Here is a 22,770-nt window from a genome sequence, read left to right as displayed (position 1 = left end):
GTGTCACGGGGAATTCCTTGCTGGCCTTTTCTGCCATCTTGCTCATTGCCATAGCAGTATCTTGCCGTAGGGTGTATAGGTCGTTCGTGCCTGTGTGGATCACAATCCATTTGGGGCTTCCAAGGGATTCTTTGTTCAGGATCTTTATTGCTTGGTCTGTGTTGGCGCACCATTTTTTCAGGACTTGATGGCCTGGGAACAGTCTCTGGGGGTCTAGGAACTTTCCGTTGGAGTCGGTCAGCACAACTGCCTGATAGGCTGGTTTTTCAGACTGGGTAACAGTAACAGTAGTCTGGGTAGGACTCGGCTGATGTCTGGTTGTTGGCTGGGATTCTGGGGTATGTAGTGTGGCAGGAGTAGGGTTTGGGGCTTTCGGTGTGTCCCCGTTTAGGGGTGTGTCTGATGTTTTTAGTGTTCCTGTGCGTGAGGACTGGGTAGCCATAGTCTTGGCATGACTCGGCTGAGGGCTGGTTGTTGGTTGGGTTTCTGGGGTATGCTGTGTGGTAGGAGCGGGGTTTGGGGCTTTCGATGTGTCCTCTTTTGGGGGTGTATCTGTCGGTTTTGGTGTTCCTGTGCGTGAGGACTGGGTAGCCGTAGTCTGGGCATGACTCGACTGGCGGCTGGTTGTTGGTTGGGTTTCTGAGGTATGCTGTGTGGCAGGGGCGGGGTTTGTGGCTTTCGATGTGTTCTTGTGTGGGGTGGTCTCCGTCGGGTTCTGTGTCCTTGTGTGTGTTGCTTTTGTGTCATCAAGTTTTTGGACCTTAAGAGTTTTGAGTTGCTTACTGAGCCTTTCCAAGGCCTCCATCGTTTGGTTCAGCCGAGTACGGAGTTCTGTGATCTCATTTCTCATCTTGTGGATGGTGGACTCGTTTTCCGTTTTCATCTGTTTGAGTTCCTCCTTCCAATTCTTGGCATGTGTTTCTCTGTATTCGGTGAACTCGAGTTCTAGTGCGGACAGATTCTCCTTCAGCATTGTGTTTGCGTTGAGAGGTGTGGGGGGGGTGGAGATGGGCAGGGAGGTGATTGCCTCTGCTTGTCTCTCTTCTTCTTCTTCCGCTTGTCTCTCCTCATCCTCTGGTCGAATCTATATTGTCTCCTGTTCATTTGTCTTCTTTGTGGCTGCCTTAGTTTTCAACTGGGGGTAATCATTTTCGAAGGAGTTCAGATTTTCTACATTCCCCTGTATCATGATCTTTCCTGTGGTGTAGTAGCTTATGGTTAACAGGGGGTCATCTTTATCTAGGTTTTTATCTTTACCTATTTTCAGTCTGCCTCCGTTGCCATTACCTTCACTGGCGACGTATGTGTAGTGTTTTTGTAAGGTCTCCTTCCATGAGGTAATGGAATCGGTGTAGAATAGGAGGTTGTTCTTCATCCTAATCCCTTTGTGTGAGGTGTAGTCAACGTAGAGGGTCTCTGGGTTATTTTTGAGTGTTTTGTCCTTGTGTTTTTCCTTTGTACTCTTTTTTTTGCATTGCTCAGGATATGTCATTTCCCAGCTCATTTTAGTCGTTTGTTTTTTTCTTAGATATATACCCTTTTTTTTTTCTCTTTTTTCCGTGTTCCACTTTATCCCACTTTTAGGTCCAAAATTGAAAGTTTTTCAGGGGTTCATCTTTGATATAGTTGCTCTTAGAAGTTTCTCTTTCTCTTTCTCTCGCAGGCTCTTGGTTCGGGTAGTTTGTCTTTTCTCTCGGGTTTCTATTCCTTTTTCTCTAACTCTCTCACTCGCTCTCAGTGTCTCGGGCTCGCTCTCTCTCCTTGTCCTGGGCTTGATTCTCTCTTCGCGCTCCTCACGTCGGTCTCAGGCCCCCGGGTTTTTTTGATCTCTCGGTCTCTGGGACTCAGTTCCCTGCTCGTGGTCTCTGGGACTCAATTCCCTGCTCACGGTCTCTGGGACTCAGTTCCCTGCTCGCGGTCTCTGGGACTCAGTTCCCTGCTCGCGGTCTCTGGGACTCAGTTCCCTGCTCGCGGTCTCTGGGACTCAGTTCCCTGCTCGCGGTCTCTGGGACTCAGTTCCCTGCTCGCGGTCCCTGGGCCTCGGTTCCCGTGGTTCCCTGCTCGCGGTCTCTGGGACTCAATTCCCTGCTCGCGGTCTCTGGGACTCAATTCCCTGCTCGCGGTCTCTGGGACTCAGTTCCCTGCTCGCGGTCTCTGGGACTCAGTTCCCTGCTCACGGTCTCTGGGACTCAATTCCCTGCTCGCGGTCTCTGGGACTCAGTTCCCTGCTCGTGGTCTCTGGGACTCAATTCCCTGCTCGCGGTCTCTGGGACTCAATTCCCTGCTCGCGGTCTCTGGGACTCAGTTCCCTGCTCGCGGTCTCTGGGACTCAGTTCCCTGCTCGCGGTCTCTGGGACTCAATTCCCTGCTCGCGGTCTCTGGGACTCAGTTCCCTGCTCGCGGTCTCTGGGCCTCGGTTCCCGTGGTTCCCTGCTCGCGGTCTCTGGGACTCAATTCCCTGCTCGCGGTCTCTGGGACTCAGTTCCCTGCTCGCGGTCCCTGGGCCTCGGTTCCCGTGGTTCCCTGCTCGCGGTCTCTGGGACTCAATTCCCTGCTCGCGGTCTCTGGGACTCAATTCCCTGCTCGCGGTCTCTGGGACTCAGTTCCCTGCTCGCGGTCTCTGGGACTCAGTTCCCTGCTCGCGGTCTCTGGGACTCAGTTCCCTGCTCGCGGTCTCTGGGACTCAGTTCCCTGCTCGCGGTCTCTGGGACTCAATTCCCTGCTCGCGGTCTCTGGGACTCAATTCCCTGCTCGCGGTCTCTGGGACTCAATTCCCTGCTCGCGGTCTCTGGGACTCAGTTCCCTGCTCGCGGTCTCTGGGCCTCGGTTCCCGTGGTTCCCTGCTCGCGGTCTCTGGGACTCAGTTCCCTGCTCGCAGTCTCTGGGACTCAGTTCACTGCTCGCGGTCTCTGGGCCTCGGTTCCCGTGGTTCCCTGCTCACGGTCTCTGGGACTCAATTCCCTGCTCGCGGTCTCTGGGACTCAGTTCCCTGCTCGCGGTCTCTGGGACTCAGTTCCCTGCTCGCGGTCTCTGGGACTCAGTTCTGTCCTGGTTCGGGCCATTCCTCCCGTTCTCCGACCTCGCAGTCTCGGATTCGCCCTCCCCAGGCCTCTTACTCGTTTTCCTGGTTCGGGCCGCTCCTCCCGTTCTCTGACCTCGCGGTCTCTGGGCCTTGCGGTCTCGGGTTCACCCTCCCCAGGCCTCTTGCTTGCTGTCCTGGTTCTAGCCGCTCCTCCCGGTCTCCGATCCCGCGGTCTCTGGGCCCCGCGTCTCGGGTTCGCCCTCCCCACGCCTCTTACTTGTTGTCCTGGTTCGGGCCGCTCCTCCCGGTATTGGTCTGGGAGCCGCGGTCTCTGGGCCTCGGTCTCGGTCAGGCTCCGTGCTGTGGCTTGCTGCTCGGGCTCTGCTTTGGTGCCTCGATGTTCCATTTTTTTCCCCGGGTTTATTTTACTCTATCTCGCTGTCTTTTCTTTTGCGCTCTTTTTGGTGGTCTTTTCCTTAGATGCTTTGGTATTTAAACTAAACTTAAACTAAACTAAACTAAACTTAAATTTAAACTCAACTAAACTGAGCTAAGTTTGACTAACGTTAAATTTAACTTTTAGAACTTGAAGTGTAGCTTTTTCTACACTTAAATGACAAAAAACCCAAAAGAATTCAGCAGCCCTTTGTCTTGCACACTCTCTGTCTGTCGCTCCCTCTTCCGCCTCCCTTCCTCCCCTCTCATCTCTGCTTTCTGTCTCATAGCCAATTTAGTTTCCAAGCTGTCACTGCCCCTTTAATCCCGCTGTCTCCTTATAACCCCAGTGTAGTGGAAGGATATCTTTTCAAACTCCCCCAGAGATCCCATCTCCTGGAATGGTCTCGGTGTGATCCCTGTAGTGGACAGATCCCTGTCCAAACTCCTCCTGTTAAAGGCTCTGAGAATCAGAGGGTGCATCACTAGTCCAAATGGAAATGACAATGTCAGCAACACCTGCCATGGTACAAGACCTGGCCCGTGGCTGAATGGAATTCCAGCCGTGGCCAGAATCTGGTTGATGCAATGTTCATTCTGAAATGTCGGACAGAAACTTGTAGACCCCGGAAAATGTAACAGAGCACGGCGGGGCCCCTGGGTTTACTGCCACCTCCCAATCACCTATTATACGGTTTACAGTCATTTGTGTCCGTAGATTGTGAGTGATGTCCACTGTACAAGAGACATGGTTCGGAGAAACTTACAGAACACAACATCCACTTTACAACAACAACTTGCACTTATATAGCGCCTTAACGCAGCAACACGTCCCAAGGCCCTTCCCAAAGTTATCACACAGCAGGCCTTTGACCGTGTGTGGCGATAAGGTCTCTGGCATGCCTTGTGGATGTTCGGTGTTCCTGAGAAACTTGTCAGACTGCGAGAGAACATCTCCCAGAAGTCCCTGTGTGCGCTGGAGTGGACAGGGAACTAGCGGAATGGTTTGGATCAACAGTTGGGGTGAGATAAGGGTGCACATTGTCACCTGGTAGATTTAGGGGGAGAAATTCGGTGTCGCCCCGTTTGGGGCTCAATTATCGGCCGGGCCCAATGTTTAGCGCCTGGCGCTAATTATCGCCTCCGACTGGAAACTTGGTGTTTATCACCCCTGGAGGTGATTGGAGCGCTAAATCAGGCGCTACACACCTGTCTTAAGGCGCAAAGGCCGAGGAGCGAGGCGCTAACTCAGAGCGCGGGTGAAGCGCAGGTGATGTCAGCTAGCAATGGAACACAGACGCACTGGCACCGTGACTACAGAAGAGTCTGGAGGGAGGAGCCTCATCACGTCTACTCCAGGAGCATGGTGCCCAGGACCCACATCCAATGTCGCAAAAAGTTCAACGACCTCACTCGGGTGGTCAGGGTGAGTGGCTGTTGTTCAATACCTCTCCATCCCTCCATCTCAACTTCACTCTATGGCCACAGGGTCTGAAAAACCCAATGCCCAACACTTATCCAACATGAAGATTCACCAGACTGATACCTGGGATGGCAGGAATGACGTATGAAGAGCGATTGGGCTTATACTCGCTGGAGTTTAGAAGAATGAGAGGGGATCTCATTGAAACTTATAAAATTCTAACAGGTCTAGGCAGACGAGCTGCAGGAAGGATGTTCTCGATGGCCCGGGAGTCCAGAACCAGGGGTCACAGTCTAAGATAAGGGGTAAGCCATTTAAGACTGAGATGAGGAGGAATTTCTTCACCCAGAGAGTGGTGAACCTGTGGAATTCTCTACCACACAAGGCAGTTGAGGCCAATTCATTAAATATAATCAAGAAGGAGTTAGATATATTTCTTAAGGCTAAAGGGATCAAGGGATATGGGGAGAAAGCAGGGACAGGGTACTGAATTTGGATGAACAGCCATGATCGCATTGAATGGTGGAACAGGCTCGAGGGGCCGAATGGCCTACTCCTGCTCCTATCTTCTATGTTTCTGTCTCTGACCTTCCCTTTTGCTCTTTCCTTCCCTCATCCCTTTCCCTGCCCCGACACTTGCTTAAGCATCTCTTACATCTCTAACTTATTCCAGTTCTGACGATGGGTCACAGTCCCTGGAACGTTAACTCTGTTTCTCTCTCTACAGATCAAAAAAGTTCAACAACCTCACTCGGGTGTTCAGGGTGAGTGGCTGTTGTTCAATACCTCTCCATCCCTCCATCTCAACCTCACTCTATGGCCAGAGGGTCTTAAAACCCCAATGTCCAACACTCAACCAAGACCTATGGCCATTTCATAAAACACACACGCACATTCCGCACCTTGCACACATTGAGGGCTATTCAACTATGGGAAGCACAACAGGCAAGACCATGGCTGCACATTTACTCAGACACCGTCATTTTTCTTGCAGGCCAAGCTATGTCCTAACAGGCCACAGCAGCATCAGACAGGTGGAGGGCCAACTAAGCTGGAACCACTCAGCGATCTTGAGGTGTGCGTCCACGGGATTGTGGCAATCCAGGTGATCAGTCCCATCACCCATGGAGAGGTCGACCCCGTTCGGGACAGCAATGGTAAGGTCATCAGCTTTCTCTCCTCTCTCATTCCACTTGTCCCTCAACACCAGCCTTTGACACTTTCAATCCAACTTAGTAAATCGCTGCACTCCTTCCTCCCTTACTGCCCCCCTATCCTGACGCTAAAGCCACTCTTGTACCTCTCTGTTTTCAGATGGTGATTCACCAGCTGAGGAGACGGGCCCTCAAGCTGCTAGTGGGAGTGAAGCCATAGGCGAGGAGGAAGAGGAAGCCGGAGCCTCAGCGCCACCCTCTCCCAAGGAAGCCCATGTCCACACTGGGACCACATCTTCCCTGGAGGGGAGCAGGGGTGAAGTGTCTGATGAAGGTGAAGCTCTGGGACCCAGCAGGCTGCAACAATGCAATGGGGGTAGGGAAGCTCCGTGTCCTTCTCCCCAGAGGGAGTGTAGGCCAGCGAGTCCTGCTGCACTGGACGCAGAGGAGGAGCAGCTCATCATTGAAATGAACCCCCAGGCGGTGGACAGGCACACTCAGCTCATGGGTGCAGTGGGAAGGGTGCCCCAAAGCATTGATGCACTAGCGAGGAGTGTGGAGCACTCCGCTACAGCACAGGCAGACACAAGTTCTGCTTAGTGCTGCAATTCAGTCACTGGCTGCCGTGATACAATCTCGGACTGCTCTCCTGCAGTCTCAGATTGAGGCCACGCAAGCACTGACTGCTGCCATCATCGCTGGTTCGGACACATTGACACGGGGCTCTCACGGTACCGCAGCAGGCCAGCATTCTGTGCTCCAGCAGATTGCTCCGGATGCTGAAGTGCTGCCCCATGGGAGTGCCAGTGTGTTGGTCAAGCAGGGAGGTGCTGTCCTCGCTCAGGATGACAGCATTCCTGCTCCCACCACTGGCACTTCCCCATTGCACTTGCCACCAGCTGTAGCCCAGACTGCTGCTGCCTATGCAGAGTTGGTGCAGTCTGCAGCCGAGCCCCCCAGGCCCAGAGCTGGTCGAGGCCGTCCTTCAAGGGCATCTGAAGTCTCAGGGTCTGACAAGCAGCAGCCTTCCACCAGCGTGCTGCAGCCACTGGGGCCCCATTCTGGAGGAGCAGTAGGGTGGGAAGGGGGCAAGTGGCCAAGGGAAGGAGATCACCCTCGAAGGGCAAACAGTAGGAGGCCTGACAAATTGTTAGTAATGTTTTTATTAAAGGCTGAGGTTCATGTAATTACTTTTGTTTAGTGTTTTGGCCATTACCTCCAGGTTGTGAGAACCAGTTATGTTAATTAATGATGTTTTGTGTTTGTTTCTATTAGTTTGTCATGAATAAATGACACAGTTTGTAAAACAAAAAGTTGTTGTATTCAAAATGTACATGTTTGGCCTTTGGAATCATTGCTGCCTTGGGCAGCTATAGGGATTGCGGGTTGCTTTTGATCATGTTGTTCTCTATGCCAGAAACCATTTCCTGAGTAGGGGCCTAGCGGCGTCTTGTTATCAGCCGTTGATGGACGGCCCTTGCAGTTTCAACATTGTTGCTGATCATCCTCCTCTTCCGGTGGTGCACCAATCCCTGGTGGCATTGGCTGGGTCCTGAGGATTGCCAGGTTATGAAGAATGCAGCAAACAACTATGAAGAGGGTGACTCGCTCAGGCGAGTACTGCAGGGCTCCTCCCGAGTTGTCCAGACAGCAGAGCCGTTGCTTGAGGACGCCGATCGTCTGCTCAATGATGTTCCTGGTGGCGAGATGGCTCTCATTGTACCACAGCTCAGTACGGGTGTTGGGGTAATGGAGCGATGTCATGAGGCAGGTGCAGAGTGGATAATCCTGGTCTCCGCAGAGCCAACCACCTTGCTGTTGCACTGCCTGGAAAAGCTCTGGCACACCACTCTGGTGCAGGATAGAAGCATCGTGGCTGCCAGGATAGCAGTCATTGACAGCAAGTATCAGCTGTCTGTAGTCACACACACCAACTGGACATTAAGCAGTAGAACCCATTGCGGTTTCAGAAAACCTCTGCATTCTTCTGCGGTGCCCGCAGTGCCACATGCGTGCAGTCAATGGCGCCCTGCACCGCCCACTATCCTTGCAAAGCACGTTCATGGTGTGGCACCCCACTAGTTAGTTTGCCAATTGGCAAATGACCCATTTATCCTGACCCTTTTCTGTTAGCCAATCCTCTATCCATACTAAAGTATTACCCTCAACACTGAGCTCTTATCTTGTGCAGTAACCTTTTATGTGGCACCTTATTGAATTACTTTTGGAAATCCAAATACACTACATCTACTGGATCCCCTTGATCCAGCCTGCTCGTTACATACTCAAAGAATTCTTATACATTTGTCAAACACGATTTTCCTTTCTTAAAACAGAACATAATAGTAGCAGGAGCAGGCCATTTGGCCCATCGAGCCTGCTCTGCCATTCAATCAGATCATGGCTGATCTTCTACCTCATCTCCACTTTCCAGCACTATCCCCATATCCCTTCGTCAAAAATCCAGCTATCTCGTTTTGAATACACTCACCGACTGAGCCTCAACAGGCCACTGTGGTGGAGAATGCCAAAGATTCACCGCCCTCTGAGTGAAGACATTTCTCCTCCTCAGTCCTAAATAGCCAACCCCTTATTCTGAGACAGTGACCACTGGTTCTAGACTCCCCAGCCAGGGGAAACATCCTCCCTGCATCTAGCCTGTCAATCTAAGAATTTCATATGTTTCAATGAGATCACCTCATTCTTCTAAACTCTAGGGAATATAGTCCCAGTCTACTCAATCTCCTCATATGACCAACCCCCAGCCCAGGAACCAGTCCGGTGAACCTTCGTTGCACTCCCTCTATAGCAAGTATATCCTTCCTTAGGAAAGGAGACCAAAACTGTACACAATACTCTAGCTGTGGTCTCACCAGGGCCCTATATAATTGCAGTAAGCCATCTTTACTCTTATATTCAAATCCTCTTGTAATAAAGGCCAACATACCATTTGCTTTCCTAATTGCTTGCTGTTCCTGCATGTTAACTTTCAGTGATTTGTTTAAAAAGGACACCCAGGTCCCTCTGAACACCAACATTTCCCCAATCTCTCACCATTTAAAAAATGCTCTGCTTTTCTATTTTTCCCCGACCAAAGTGGTTAACTTCACATTTCTCTACATTATATTCCATTTGCCATGTTCTCACCCACTCACTTAGCCTGTCTATATCCCCTCAACTTCAATTCCCACCGAGCTTTAGATCTGCAAACTTGGATATATTATATTTGGTCGCCTCATCCAAATCATTGATGTAGATTGTGAATGGCTGAGGCCCAAGCACTGATCCCTGCGGTACCCCACTAGTTATAGCCTGCCAGCCCAAGAATGACACATTTAGTCCTACTGTTTTGTGTTAACCAATCCTCAATCCATGCTAGTATACTACCCCCAATCCCAAGGACCCTAATTATGTTTAATAACCTTGTGTGGCACTTTATAAAATGTCTGCTGAAAAACCAAATGCACCACATCCACAGATTCCCCCTTAACTGTGCTGCTAGTTACAAACTCACAAATCTCCAACAGATTTGTCAAAAACGATTTCCCTTTCGCTAATCTGTTGACTCTGCACAATCCTGTTATTTTCTAAGGGGCATGTTGAGTTCAATGAAGAGGGACCAAGGACCAAGGCAGCTGAATTACATTCTAACTTTGTATTTGACACTAACAGGATTCTTGCTCGACCACATTTACTGACCCATGGAGCTGCTCTCCACTCCTTCCATGTATTGAAGATGCAATGCGTCACCTTTCCCTACATTGAACCCAATGTGCCACTGACCCATGATCCTGGACAATCCATGGCCCAGAACACACTACCCACAGTCCCAGTTTGGGGGGCTTGGATTGCAATTTTTCAATCTGCATCATTGCCGTGGGTCTTGCAGAAGCCCCACAGTCCCCACTATGGATCTACCGGCACCTGTCAGTAGGTGAAACATGGGCCCTGCCCCATTACCACTAACCATGGGCCACAGTGGCTTTGGTTCCGTAACCATCATCTTTCCCATAATTCAGGTCACATCTTGAAACTAGATCAATGAAAAGCAGAGCATTTCTTTCATCAATACTCCTGTCAGAGTTCTGTGCAGCAGCTCAAGCACCACCTGGCTTTGGGAAATCTCTGCTGACTGATCATTGTTAACTCTGGATTCTCCAAAGTCAAAGAATTCTCCAAAGTCAAACTCAAAGTATCCTGTATTGTCTAAACTAGTTTCTCAGCAACTGAAACTAGACTAGCCAATTGATAATGACCTACCTTATCCTATTTATTCCCTCAATCCCAGACTTCCTGTAGAGGTTGTCCCCACAATAAAAGTTCCTTCAGACACCAGTGATTCTGAGGAAAGCCTCTTGTGCAGGAGTTCGACTCCGCACTGTGGCCATCACACCCCACATTGAGTGGGGTGACTGGATTAGCTCTTCCTACAGTTCCAGATCAGTAAGGATAAGATAGGCCACGACGTCTCCACCCTCAATTGATGTGCTAATACTCCCCCTACTGCTTTATTGAATTGACTGGAGTTTTGATCGATACTGGAACTGGATTCCAAACCGATGCTGGAAGGTTGTTCACAGCAGCTGTTGAAGACCAGGAGTGAGCTTGCCACTACTGGTCTAGCGAGGCCCAAAACAACCCAACTAGTGGTTTAATAAAAGCAGGAAATGCTGGAAATACTCAGGTCAGGCAGCCTCTGTGGAGAGAAACAGAGTTAATGTTTCAGGTCGATGACCCTTCATGGGAATGGGTAAAAGTTAGTGATGTAACAAAGTTTAAGCAAGTACAGGGGCAGGGAAAGGTGTGTGATAGATCAAGACAGCCAGGCTGGTGCAATGGGCAGACAGATGAAATTTAACAAACGTGCAAAGTGAAACATTTAGTGGGAAGAACGAGGACAGGCAATATAAACTAAAGGGTACAATCCTAAAGTGAACAGAGAGACCTGGGAGTACGTGTGCACAAATCATTGAAGGCAGCAGGGCAGGTTGACAAAGCAATTAAAAAAGCATATGGGATACTGGGCTTTACAAGCAGTGGCATGGAGTACAAAATCAAGGAAGTTATGATGAACCTTTATAAAACATCGGTTGGCCTCAACTGGAGTATTGTGTCAATTCTGGGCACCGCTCTTTAGGAATGATGTGACGGCCCTAGGAGAGGGTGCATGGTTCCAGGGATGAGGGATGTCAGTTACATGGATGACTAGATAAGCTGGGGTTCTTAATGCAGAGAAGTTTCAGAGAGCACATTTGAGTGGTTTTCAAAAGCATGAGGTGTCTAGACAGTAGATAGAGGGGAACTGTGGCCATTGGCAGAACGGGCCAGAACCAGAGGACACAGATTGAAGGTTAGTTGTAAAAGAACCAAAAGGGGACATGAAGAAAAACCATTTTGTTTTTTTACTCGGAGTGGTTAATAACTGGAATGCACTGCCCGAAAGGTTGGTGGAGGCGGATTAAATCGTGGCTTTCAAAAGGGAACTGGATAAGCAACAAATAAAAAAAATTGCAGGGCTACAGGGAAAGGGCCGAGGAGTGGGACTAGCTGAAGTGCTCTTGCAAACAGCAGGCACGGGCTCAAGGGTGACAGCACAGGAGGCCATTCTCTGATTCTCTGAATACAAGACCAGGGTTCATGTATAACAGGAGTTTATTGTCCAACAGACACATCTACATTTCCATGGAGCTGCACTCGGAGCCCACCCTGCGGCGATGGTCCATTTTCCACATGGCAACAGTCCCAACCAACAGGGCCACGGAGAGCAGAGCTACCCCAACCGCTGCTCCAGGAAGAACACGGGAGGGGGAATCAGCAGCAGCATCTGTGGGGAGAAGGGAGGGTTAGATAGGCACCAGTTACTCCATCACTAGACAGTAGCAGGGACCTCCTTTACCTTTCTCTTCCTGGTGGATCCCAGCACCCACTCTCTCATCTTCCAGGAAAATGATGGCTCCATCAGAGGTCACCAAGGACCCAGCCCGGTCATCGGCACTTCTTCGCCTCTCTGGGGGAGACAAGAGACAAGAGTTCAAGGTAGGCAATTCAATGTGCAGCTGTCTGAAGCCCTGAATCAGGTGTACAATCCGATGGCCCAATGCAAAAACCCTCAGGCAGTGAGTACCGGAGAGATTGGACTGCTGTTAAACACTGTTCCCTCACTGTCAGACTAAGATTCACTCCTGATTCTCAGAAGGACCCGCATCAACCCAGCAAAGTTTGCAGTCGTTGACGGGTCCAATGGCCAGGCTGGTCTCCTGGGGAAAGAGACCCGTTTTAAGCACTAGTTTGACGAGCGGTTACACTGGACATACACACATTGCCCAGGTCTCCCCGCCCCCAGATATCGGTTCAGTTCCACCCTGGAACTCCTGGTGACAGCAGGATGCTGATCAATGTTCAAGGCCAGAGGTGGATTCCATTCAGAACCAGTGCAAGATGTGCTCAGAGCCTCGGTGCCAGATTGCTATTCTGCTGTAGACGAACTGGGATAGAGTTGAGCGGGCAGATTGAGGACACTGCTCCTGTGCCCAGTGTTGGGCCCTTGCTGAGTGAGCCCAGTGTCCAGATGCCCCACACCCACCCCTCCCCATCAAGGTTCAGTTTCTAGTCAGATCCCAGCTACTTACTGGGGCTGCAGGGAGCCGTGCAGTTCTCTCGGGGGGAAGGGAAGCAAACCTCAGCACTGCAGTGGAAGTGAACCTGGAAAGACAGTGCGGTCTGGTCAGTGCCACAGATCCCAGTCAGGAGATTCATGCTTCTACAGTCAAAGGGTCAACAGGGGCCTCCTCACTGTGAGCAAGACCCAGGGAACAAGTTCAACCAAGAGAAAGCCTGAAGGAAACTCACCTCCCCGCTCAGAGCCCGGCCCGAAACTCGGTCCCAGAAAGCGAAAGTGCTGACTACAAACCGATTATGGTGAGTTGGGAACGGCAAATGGGAAGCGGCGTCTACCGGGAGGAGGCGGGTTTTGTAATTGTCTCCAGTAAAGGGGCACCTGGAACAGAGAAAGAGCGGGTTATATGGAGAGGGCACCTGGAACTCCCAACTACAGAGTTACAGCGGCACATCAAAGCAAAGTCCCGAGATTAGACTAGATAAAGAAACCAGTCCATTCAAGTCACCAATCGTCAACCTGGAGCTCAGATTGGTTCCTTCACCCAGTCCATGTCGCCCCCCACCCCAATCACCAGCCTGCCCCAAGGTCCCTCACTCGCTGCCTTACCTGCCCACCAGGAGGTCCCATCGGAGCCCCGAATGCGGCTCGGGGGTGGGGGTCGCCCAGCAGTCATTGAGCACCAGCACAAGGGACGGATCGTTCCGGTTCAGGACTCGAACCTCCACAAACACGGGGTCCCGGAGCACACTCAGGATCGGGTAGTCACTGGCCACGTACCAGCTCCGGTAGCCACCATCTGCAAAGAGAAAGATGAAGGACGGCCACTATTTGGAGAGAGAGAGCCTAAAGTTGGACACTAACCATCAGCAGCACTCGCTACCTCTCGCTATTCTCAGCTCCAGAACCAGGATCCCGGCCTCAGTGGCAGGCAGTGGCGGAGAAAGGCTGTAAACTCGGGGCTTCACCTGCAGTTCAGACTCCTGGCTCCCCTTGTAACTGCACTGGACATGGAGCCTGCAAGAGAACGGACACGGCTGGAGAATTCAGCTCCTCACCTTCTCTACCCGCTCCATGTGCTCCCAGTCTCACCTGAAGGGGCTGTCCCGGGTCACCGATCCCAAAGCTCCATCCAAGATCTCAAACTGACCCAACACATCCGTTTCATAGACGGCGTTCACCCCATCCAGCTACAAGAGACAGAAGACCATCATTACAGAGGACCAGGAGTAGACTGATTACAGAGAAATTGAGCAAGTCTGCCATTGCCTTATCACATGCAGTGTCTTTCAGGGCCCCCATTGCCCTTCAGACACCCTCTTTCCCACCCGACTGACAGCCATTGATGGGGCTCCCAGCCCACAATACCTACCCGCTGAGTAGTGCCACACTCAGTGACTGCGAACTGAAAGAGCACAGTGTCTGCAGAGGCCACGGTCGGACTGCACTCCGCTCCGTGTCCATCCTTCAGATGGAGCGTTGTCAGGTCTACAGGAGGCAGCGTCAAATCCTTGGAGATGGCGATCAGGACCCGCCCATCTTTGGTGCACACTGCAAGAGAGTCAATGAAAGGCGGTTAGTTGCTGCACAGGGAATGGCAAGGGAACCGTTACCGGGAGGGGGAGAAACTCCGCCCAGCTCAGCACCAGCTTCTAGTTTCCTTCTCTCCCCGTCCACTCCCCAATTCTCCATCTAATGGAGACGGTTCACCAACTCCATCCCTACTGGACTGGTTACACAAGACCGGCATCAAATCCACACCCTGTCCTGTCAGTGCCAGCCAGGGACTGATCTTCACTCTGCCCTCCTATCCTGGGGCACAATTCAACCATCAGAAGTCCCAAGTCGCATAGAGAAGGAAGGAGATCTCCTGGGTCAGGATCTCACTGATCAGACTTTCAAACTGTAGAACTGAACACAGTTCCTAAACACGACAGCTCCCGGACTGGAGGTTGGAGACTCCAGCTGATGTTTCAGGACATGAGGAGAGAGGATACTGTCCAGGGAATCCCCAGTGCAGTTAGATTGCGGCTGGTCCTGGGAAGCCCTGGCCCAGAATATAGGCGAGCCGAGAATACACCCACCTGGCAGATTGTGGAGTGAATAGAAACACGGCGGCACATCCCGGCTCCCGGCATCAAAGCAGCAGCCTCTCCGCACACACTCACTGCCTTCAATTCCCCCAAAGCCGCAGTCTTGGCGGAATTTGGGAGACAGCCAACATTGATCGGCGGGGAGAAGGAGAGAGGGCGGCTGAGATGAACAGATTGTAAGAAAGAACAAGCCCAGAACCCGCAGCCCCTCCATTCTAACAAGCGAGGCTCCCAGGTAAGTGAGGCTGTAGAGCCGACTCCCCCTTTTTATCCCCTGTTTAACCCGCAGTAAATGAATGGTCTGATTGGCCCACGGGCTCCCCATGTGAACCCGCATTCCCACGGGGCACACGGAGATATTGGGGCCTTGTGTTTTCTGCTCCTTGAGTGGAGGGAACTGTGTTTTAACAAAATATAGATGTGTATTTATTTGAAGTTGTAAAGTATGATTAAATTTACATCGGTTGAACACAATGTCTGTTCTTTAAGAGTCTGTACATGTTTCTTTCCTTATATTCTGTGTCAGTTCATCAATAAAGAAACGCTGAACTTGTCTCGTTCCCATAGACCCAGATTGTCCATGTTTATACCGAGTGTGAGAGGTTGCAGCCTCTCTTCCATTATTTGAAGGGGCTGATCCTCGATTTTTGGCTGCACTTCAGTCCCACTCTCCTGATCTACGGCCACCCGGTGCGGAGGGGAGCGGGCAGGTCGGCGACCTCCTTGTGGGACTGCTCCTGGGCCTGGCCAAAGTGCCCATTAACTGGTCCAGGCAGCGGGCGGTCCAGGGGGTCATTCGGCCCACCTCTCTTCCGCGGCCATGTTCACCCCTGGGTGGCCCTGGAGATGGAGCACGCGGTGTCTGCCGGCATGCTCGAGGCCTTCCGAGACCGGTGGGCACCGCAGGGACTGGAGTGCTGCATCACCATAAGGAACAGTACTTTAATTTAATTTGTTCAATTTCCTTTTAACCTTTTTTAAAGTTACAGCACATGGTCATAGAATCATCGAATCATAGAATGGTTACAGCAGGGAAGGAGGCCATTCGGCCCGTCGAGCCCGTGCCGGCTCTCTGCAAGAGCACTTCAGCCAGTCCCACTCCCCCGCCCTTTCCCCGTAGCCCTGCACATTTCTTCCCTTCAGATACTTATCCAACTCCCTTTTCAAAGCTGTGATTGAATCTGCCTCCACCGCCCTTTCAGGGAGAACATTCCAAATCCTAACCACTCGCTGCGTAAAAAAGTCTTTCTTTCGTGGCCTTTGGTTCTTTTGCCAATCACCTTAAATCTCTGTCCTCCGGTTCTCCACCCTTCTGCCAATGGGAACAGTTTCTCTCTATCTACTCTGTCCACACGCCTCATGGATTTGAACACCTCTATCAAATCTCCTCTCAATTTTCTCTGCTCCAAGGAGAACAACACCAGCTTCTTCTGTCTTTCAACATAACTGTACTCCAGACTGGGGAATGAGGTTGGTCAGGTGGAGCAAGTTTCAATAGGTGAACATTTAGGGAACAGTAATCATAGTATCATAATGTTTTGGTTAGCTATGAAAAAGGACAGGGAGCAATCTAGAGTAAAAATGTTTAACAGGGGGAAATGCTATTTCAGTGTGATGGCCCGGGTAAACTGGAATCAAAGATTGGCAGGCAAAACTGTAATGAACAATAGGCTGCCTTTAAAGAGGAAATAGTTCAGGTGCAGTTGAGGTACTTTCCAACGAGGGGGAAAGGCAGGGCAACTAAAGTCAGGGCTCGCTTGGTGATGAAAGAGATAGAGAATATGATGAAGCAGAAAAAGAGCAATTATGACAGATGTCAAGTTGCAAATGCATCTGAGAATCAGGCTACATATAGAAAGGTCAGAGGAGAAGTGAAAAATCAAATAAGACGGGCAAAGAGAGGGTATGAGAATAGAATTGCAGCCAACATAAAAGGTAATCCAAAAGTCTTCTTTAGGCATATAAATAGTAAAAGGGTAGTAAGAGGAGGGATGGGGCCGATTAGGGACCAAAAAGGAGACCTATTCATGGAGGCAGAGGGTATGGCTGAGGTACTAAATGAGTATTTTGCATCAGTCTTCACCAAGGAAGAGGATGCTGCCATAGACATAGTAAAGGAGGCGGTAGTGGAGATACTTGATAGGATAAAAATTGATAAAAAGAGGTATTAGGAAGGCTGGCTGTATTTAAAGTACATAAATCACCAGGAGCGGATGGGATGCATCCTACGATGCTGCGGGAATTTAGGGAAGAAATCGCGGTGACACTGGCCATAATCTTCCAATCCTCCTTAGATACAGGGGTGGTGCCAGAGGACTGGAGAACTGCAAATATTATTCCCTTGTTCAAAAAAGTGTGTAAAGATAAACCCAGCAACTACAGGCCATTCAGTTTGACCTCGGTAGTGGGGAAGCTTTTAGAAACAGTAATCAGGGACAAAATTAACAGTCGCTTGGAAAGTGTGGTTTAATTAAGGAAAGCCAGCACGGATTTGTTAAAGGCAAATCGTGTTTAACTAACTTGTTTGAGTTTTTTGATGAGGTAACAGGGAGGATTGATGAGGATAATGCAGTTGACGTAGTGAACATGGATTTCAAAAAGGTGTTCGACAAAGTGCCACATAATATGCTTGCCAGCAAAGTTGAAGCCCATGGAATAAAAGGGACAGTGGACATGGATACGGAATTGGCTGAGTGACAGGAAACAGAGAGTAGTGGTGAACGGTTGTTTTTTGGACTGGAGCAAGGTATACAGTGGTGTTCCTAAGGGGTCGGTTCTAGGACCACTGCTTTTCTTGATACATATTAATGACTTGGACATGGGTGTACAGGGCACAATTTCAAAATTTGTAGATGAGACAAAACTTGGAAGTATAGTGAACAGTGAGGAGGAGAGTGACAGAAGTCAGGAAGACATAGACAGGCAGGTGAAATGGGCGGACACGTAACAGATGAAATTTAGCACGGAAAATTGTGAAGTGATAGGTTTTGGTAGAAAGAATGAGGAGAGGACACATAAACTAAATGGTCCAATCCTGAAGTGGGTGCAGGAACAGAGCGACCTGGGGGTATGTGTGCACAAATCATTGAAGGTGGAAGGACAGGTTGAGAAAGCAGTTAAAAAGGCTTACGGGATTCTGGGCTTCATAAATAGAAGTATAGAGTACAAAAGTGTGGAAATTGTAGTTGACTTTAAATTGACAATTGCCAGTAATAAGAAGAGTCAGCTCCACAAGTGTCCCTCTTAAGGAGGCAGCACCAATAGAATTTAGACACCAAGACCTAGAAATTCAGTATAGCCACATTTGGGGCGCTACAGCATGGCGTTCGCTAACTTTTGCGCCCGGCGCAACTTAGCACCACCTTCGCCGATATTCAGTTGCATCGCCCCAAGAGGTTACTGCTGCGCTAAAGCAGGCGATGCACGACTATCATTAGGCGCTAAGCCGGCGATCCAGGGCGCAAACACCGAGGGCGGGCGCAGCGCAGGTGCGGCGAGTTGCTCATTGAGGGCAGACAGTCAGGCGCCGGTCAGCACTTAAAGGGGGAGGGTGGACTTGCTTGGCTGCCACACCCTGCACGCTGCAGCCCTAAGGCAAGGCCTGAACACTGCTTCTGGAACAGCTCCATGCCCAGGAGAATGGAGAAGGCCAGGGAGAGAGTGCAGCTCTTCGGCGAGGGTGACCTGAGGGTGCTGGTTGGTGCAGTGGACCGCAGGCGCCATATCCTCTTCCCTGAGGGTGGCAGGAGGCCGCTGCCCGCCGAATATCGGAAAGCATGGAGGGATGTGGCAAACAAGGTCATGTCCAACAGCGTGGTTGGCAGGACACCAACCCAGTGCTGGAAAAATTTCAACGTCCTCACTCGGGTTGTCAGGGTGAGTACCCTTTCCAGTATCCTCCTCATCCCTGCATGTGCACCTCACTTTATAGCCAAACGAGTCTGAAAGCTCTAATGGCCAGCCCTCATCCAGCAGCTATGGGACTGTCATGAAAAGCACTTGCACATTCAGGACTTTAGACACTGTCAGGGCTATTCGACCATGGGAGGCAGTGCGGGCAATATCAGGGCTTGACACTGTACTTAGAGGCGGTCCTTTCTCTTGCAGTCCAAGCTGGCGCATAACAGAAGACAGCAGCGACAGACCGGGGGAGGCCGTCCTGACCTGAAACAGCTGAGCAACCTCGAGCAGAGAGTGGAGCAGATCATGGCAGGCCGGCTGAGTGGCCCCGTCGCCACTGGAGATGCTGACCCTGTTCTGGGCACCAATGGTAAGGTCATCACCTTTTTGACCTCTCCCTTTCCACTTGCGCCTCACACCAGCATCCTTTGCCACTATCGAACCAATGCAGTGCACAGCAGCACTCATGCCTCCCTCGCTGCCGCCCTGTCCTCACAATAAAGCAACTCTTGTGCCTCCCTGCTTTCAGATGGTGACTCACCAGGTGAGAAGGCGGCCCCTCAAGCTGACACTGTGTCTGAGTCAGACATAGAGGAGGAGGAAGAGGTGATTGGGCAAAAGCATGGCAGATGCAGTATAATGTGGATAAATGCGAGGTTATCCACTTTGGTGGCAAAAACAGGAAGGCAGATTATTATCTGAACGGCAATAGATTGGGAGAAGGGGAAGTGCAATGAGACCTGGGTGTCCTTGTGCACCAGTTGCTGAAGGTAAGCATGCAGGTTCAGCAGACGGTTAAGAAGGCAAATGGTATGTTGGCCTTCATAGTGAGAGGGTTCGAGTACAGGAACAAGGATGTCTTGCTGCAGTTGTACAGGGCCTTGGTGAGACCACACCTTGAGTATTGTGTGCAGTTTTGGTCGCCTTATCTGAGGGAGGATGTTCTTGCCATGGAGGGAGTGCAGTGAATATTCACCAGACTGATACCTGGGATGGCAGGAATGACATATGAGGAGAGATTGGGTCGATTGGGCTTATACTCGCTGGAGTTTAGAAGAATGAGAGGGGATCTCATTGAAACTTATAAAATGATGACACGACTAGACAGACTAGATGCAGGAAGGATGTTCCCGATGGCCGGGGAGTCCAGAACCAGGGGTCTCAGTCTAAGGATAAGGGGTAAGCCATTTAGGACAGAGATGAGGAGGAATTTCGTCACCCAGAGAGTGGTGAACCTGTGGAATTCTCTACCAGAGAAGGCAGTGGAGGCCAATTCATTAAATATATTCAAGAAGGATTTAGATATATTTCTTAAGGCTAAAGGGATCACGGGATATGGGGAGAAGGAAGGGACAGGGTCACAACCTGAGAACTGTTTAAAATTAAGAATGTTTAAAACTAATATTGAAAGTAGCAAATGTAATACAAAGACTGTATAAAATTAATATTGTTTATAAGTAATACTGTATTTAACCAACAAATATCAAAAGAATATTTAGAAAACTGTAATTTTTTACTATGTTAGCTTTGGCAATATGTTTCTCTGTAAACTCTCATGCCAATAAAGCATTTAAATTGGAAATTGGGTACTGAATTTGGATGATTAGCCATGATCTCATTGAATGGCGGAGAAGGCTCGAAGGGCCGAATGGCCTACTCCTGCTCCTATCTTCTATGTTTCGGCGACTGTCTGCGAGGGGCGCTGCTGTAGATGAGGCTGCGGTACCGGCGACTGTCTGCGAGGGGCGCTGCTGTAGATGAGGCTGCGGTACCGGCGACTGTCTGCGAGGGGCGCTGCTGTAGATGAGGCTGCGGTACCGGATACTGTCTGCGAGGGGCGCTGCTGTAGATGAGGCTGCGGTACCGGCGACTGTCTGCGAGGGGCGCTGCTGTAGATGAGGCTGCGGTACCGGCGACTGTCTGCGAGGGGCGCTGCTGTAGATGAGGCTGCAGTACCAGTGACTGTCTGCGAGGGGCGCTGCTGTAGATGAGGCTGCAGTACCAGTGACTGTCTGCGAGGGGCGCTGCTGTAGATGAGGCTGCGGTACCGGCGACTGTCTGCGAGGGGCGCTGCTGTAGAAGAGGCTGCGGTACTGGTTTATTTCTGATAGCAAAATACTGCGGATGCTGGAAATCCGAAATAACAACAGAAAATGGTGGAAAAACTCAGCAGGCCAGGCAACATCCATAGCGAGAGAAACAGAGTCAACGTTTCAGATCAAAACCCTTCGACAGGACTCAGAAAAAACACAGGAAATGAAACAAATTAAAAGGCCAGTTTGGAGGCTGGGAAATGGGGATAAAGAACAAAAGAGAAGTGAAGAGACATTAAGAGATATTTAAAACCAGACGAAATGGTGTTGGGACCAGTAAAGAGACAAAAGACGGCTCTAGATTAAGAAATGTCGGAAGCACTGGTGTGGAAGGTGGCATCGTCGGAGCAGATGCTGCGGAGACGGAGAAACTGGGAGAATGGAATAGAGTCCTTACAGGAGGCAGGGTGGGTGGAAGTGTAGTCCAGGTAGCTGTGGGAGTCAATGGGCTTATAGTGAATGTTGGTCAATAACCTATCCCCAGAGATGGAGACGGAGAAGTCGAGGAAGGGAAGGGAAGAGTCAGAGATGAACCATGTGAAGGTGAGGGAAGGGTGGAAATTGGGGACAAAGTGAATGAAATTGTCTAGTTCAGGGCGAGAGCAGGAAACGGCACCAATACAGTCATCAATGTACCGGAAAAAGAGGTGAGGGAGGGGACCCAAGTACGACTGGAACAAAGAGTGTTTCACATATCCCACGAAAAGGCAGGCATAGCTAGGACCCATGCTGGTACCCATGGCAACACCTTTGATTTGGAGGAAATGAGTGGAGTCAAAGGAGAAGTTGTTCAATGTGAGAACAAGTTCAGCCAGGCAGAGGAGGGTGGTGGTGGATGGGGACTGGTTGGGCCTCTGTTCAAGGAAGAAGCGGAGCGCCCTCAGGCCATCCTGGTGGGGGATGGAGGTGTAGAGGGATTGTACGTCCATGATGAAAAGGAAGCGGTTGGGGCCAGGAAAGTGGAAACTGTTAAAGTGGTGGAGGGTGTCAGAAGAGTCGCGGATGTAGCTGGGAAGAGACTGGACAAGGGGAGAAAAGATAGAGTCGAGATAGGAAGAGATAAGTTCCATGGGGCAAAAACAGGCTGAAACGATGGGTCTACCGGGGCAGTCCTGTTTGTGGATATTGGGAAGGAGGTAGAAGCGGGTTGTGTGGGGTTGGGGAACTATGAGGTTGGTGGCCACGGGGGGAAGATCTGAGGGAGTGCCGCACTGTCGGAGGATCAGTACTGAGGGAGTGCTGCACTGTCGGCAGGTCAGTACTGAGGGAGCGCTGCACTGTCGACGGGTCAGTACTGAGGGAGCACTGCACTGTCGGAGGGGCAGTACTGAGGGAGCGCTGCACTGTCGGCGGGTCAGTACTGAGGGAGCGCCACACTGTCGACGGGTCAGTACTGAGGGAGCGCCGCACTGTCGGAGGGGCAGTACTGAGGGAGCGCCACACTGTCGGCGGGTCAGTACTGAGGGAGCACTGCACTGTCGGCGGGTCAGTACTGAGGGAGCACTGCACTGTCGGCGGCTCAGTACTGAGGGAGCGCTGCATTGTCGGAGGGTCATTACTGAGGGAGCGCTGCACTGTTGACGGGTCATTACTGAGGGAGCGCTGCACTGTCGACGGGTCAGTACTGAGGGAGTGCTGCATTGTCAGAGGTGCTATCTCTTTGATGAGCCCGTAGCCGAAGGTTCCGTTTATGGGTCAGGTAAAGGACACTATTGGAAGGATAGGGAACATTCTGCTCTCCACTACCACCAAACAAATACAGACCAACTGGTTTTACATCCCATTGTTGTCTGTGGGATCTTGCTGTACACCAATGACTGCCATGTTTAACTGCACCAGTGTCAATACTTCAAAAGTGAGCCAGTGGTTGCGATGTTGGGCTTTGCTGGTGAAATCCTGGATCACTGCACATCTGTTCTTTCTTCTGGAATTGAGGAAGCCAATTCTAACGCTCTTTATTTGTTCATTTCAGATCTCGGGGTGCGATTTCTCAAAGGCAGCTGATTGGCTTGTGTTGGAAAGACCATTAACAGC

The 22,770-nt window shown here is 50.7% G+C and overlaps 1 protein-coding gene across 1 annotated transcript in view; it reads right to left on the bottom strand.

Moving 5' to 3' along the window:
• Window positions 1–22,770, bottom strand: part of LOC147091249 (uncharacterized) — an 87,881-nt gene that overhangs the window by 23,267 nt on the left and 41,844 nt on the right. Inside the window, exons 2-8 of the mRNA XM_085976490.1 lie at window positions 14,023–14,201; window positions 13,743–13,840; window positions 13,534–13,667; window positions 13,260–13,449; window positions 12,884–13,031; window positions 12,664–12,736; window positions 11,931–12,041 (exon numbers count right to left, since the gene is read on the bottom strand). Coding sequence (XP_085832616.1) covers window positions 11,931–12,041; window positions 12,664–12,736; window positions 12,884–13,031; window positions 13,260–13,449; window positions 13,534–13,667; window positions 13,743–13,840; window positions 14,023–14,201 — 933 coding nt within the window. The remainder of the gene's footprint in view (window positions 1–11,930; window positions 12,042–12,663; window positions 12,737–12,883; window positions 13,032–13,259; window positions 13,450–13,533; window positions 13,668–13,742; window positions 13,841–14,022; window positions 14,202–22,770) is intronic.

Source organism: Somniosus microcephalus, unplaced genomic scaffold, assembly GCF_052327205.1.
Source record: "Somniosus microcephalus isolate GS21.2 unplaced genomic scaffold, FLI_Smic_1.0 unresolved_chr3, whole genome shotgun sequence".
NCBI classification, from domain to species: domain Eukaryota; kingdom Metazoa; phylum Chordata; class Chondrichthyes; order Squaliformes; family Somniosidae; genus Somniosus; species Somniosus microcephalus.
The sequence above is the reverse complement of the archived record's forward strand: the minus strand, read 5'-3'. Positions and strand labels throughout refer to the sequence as shown.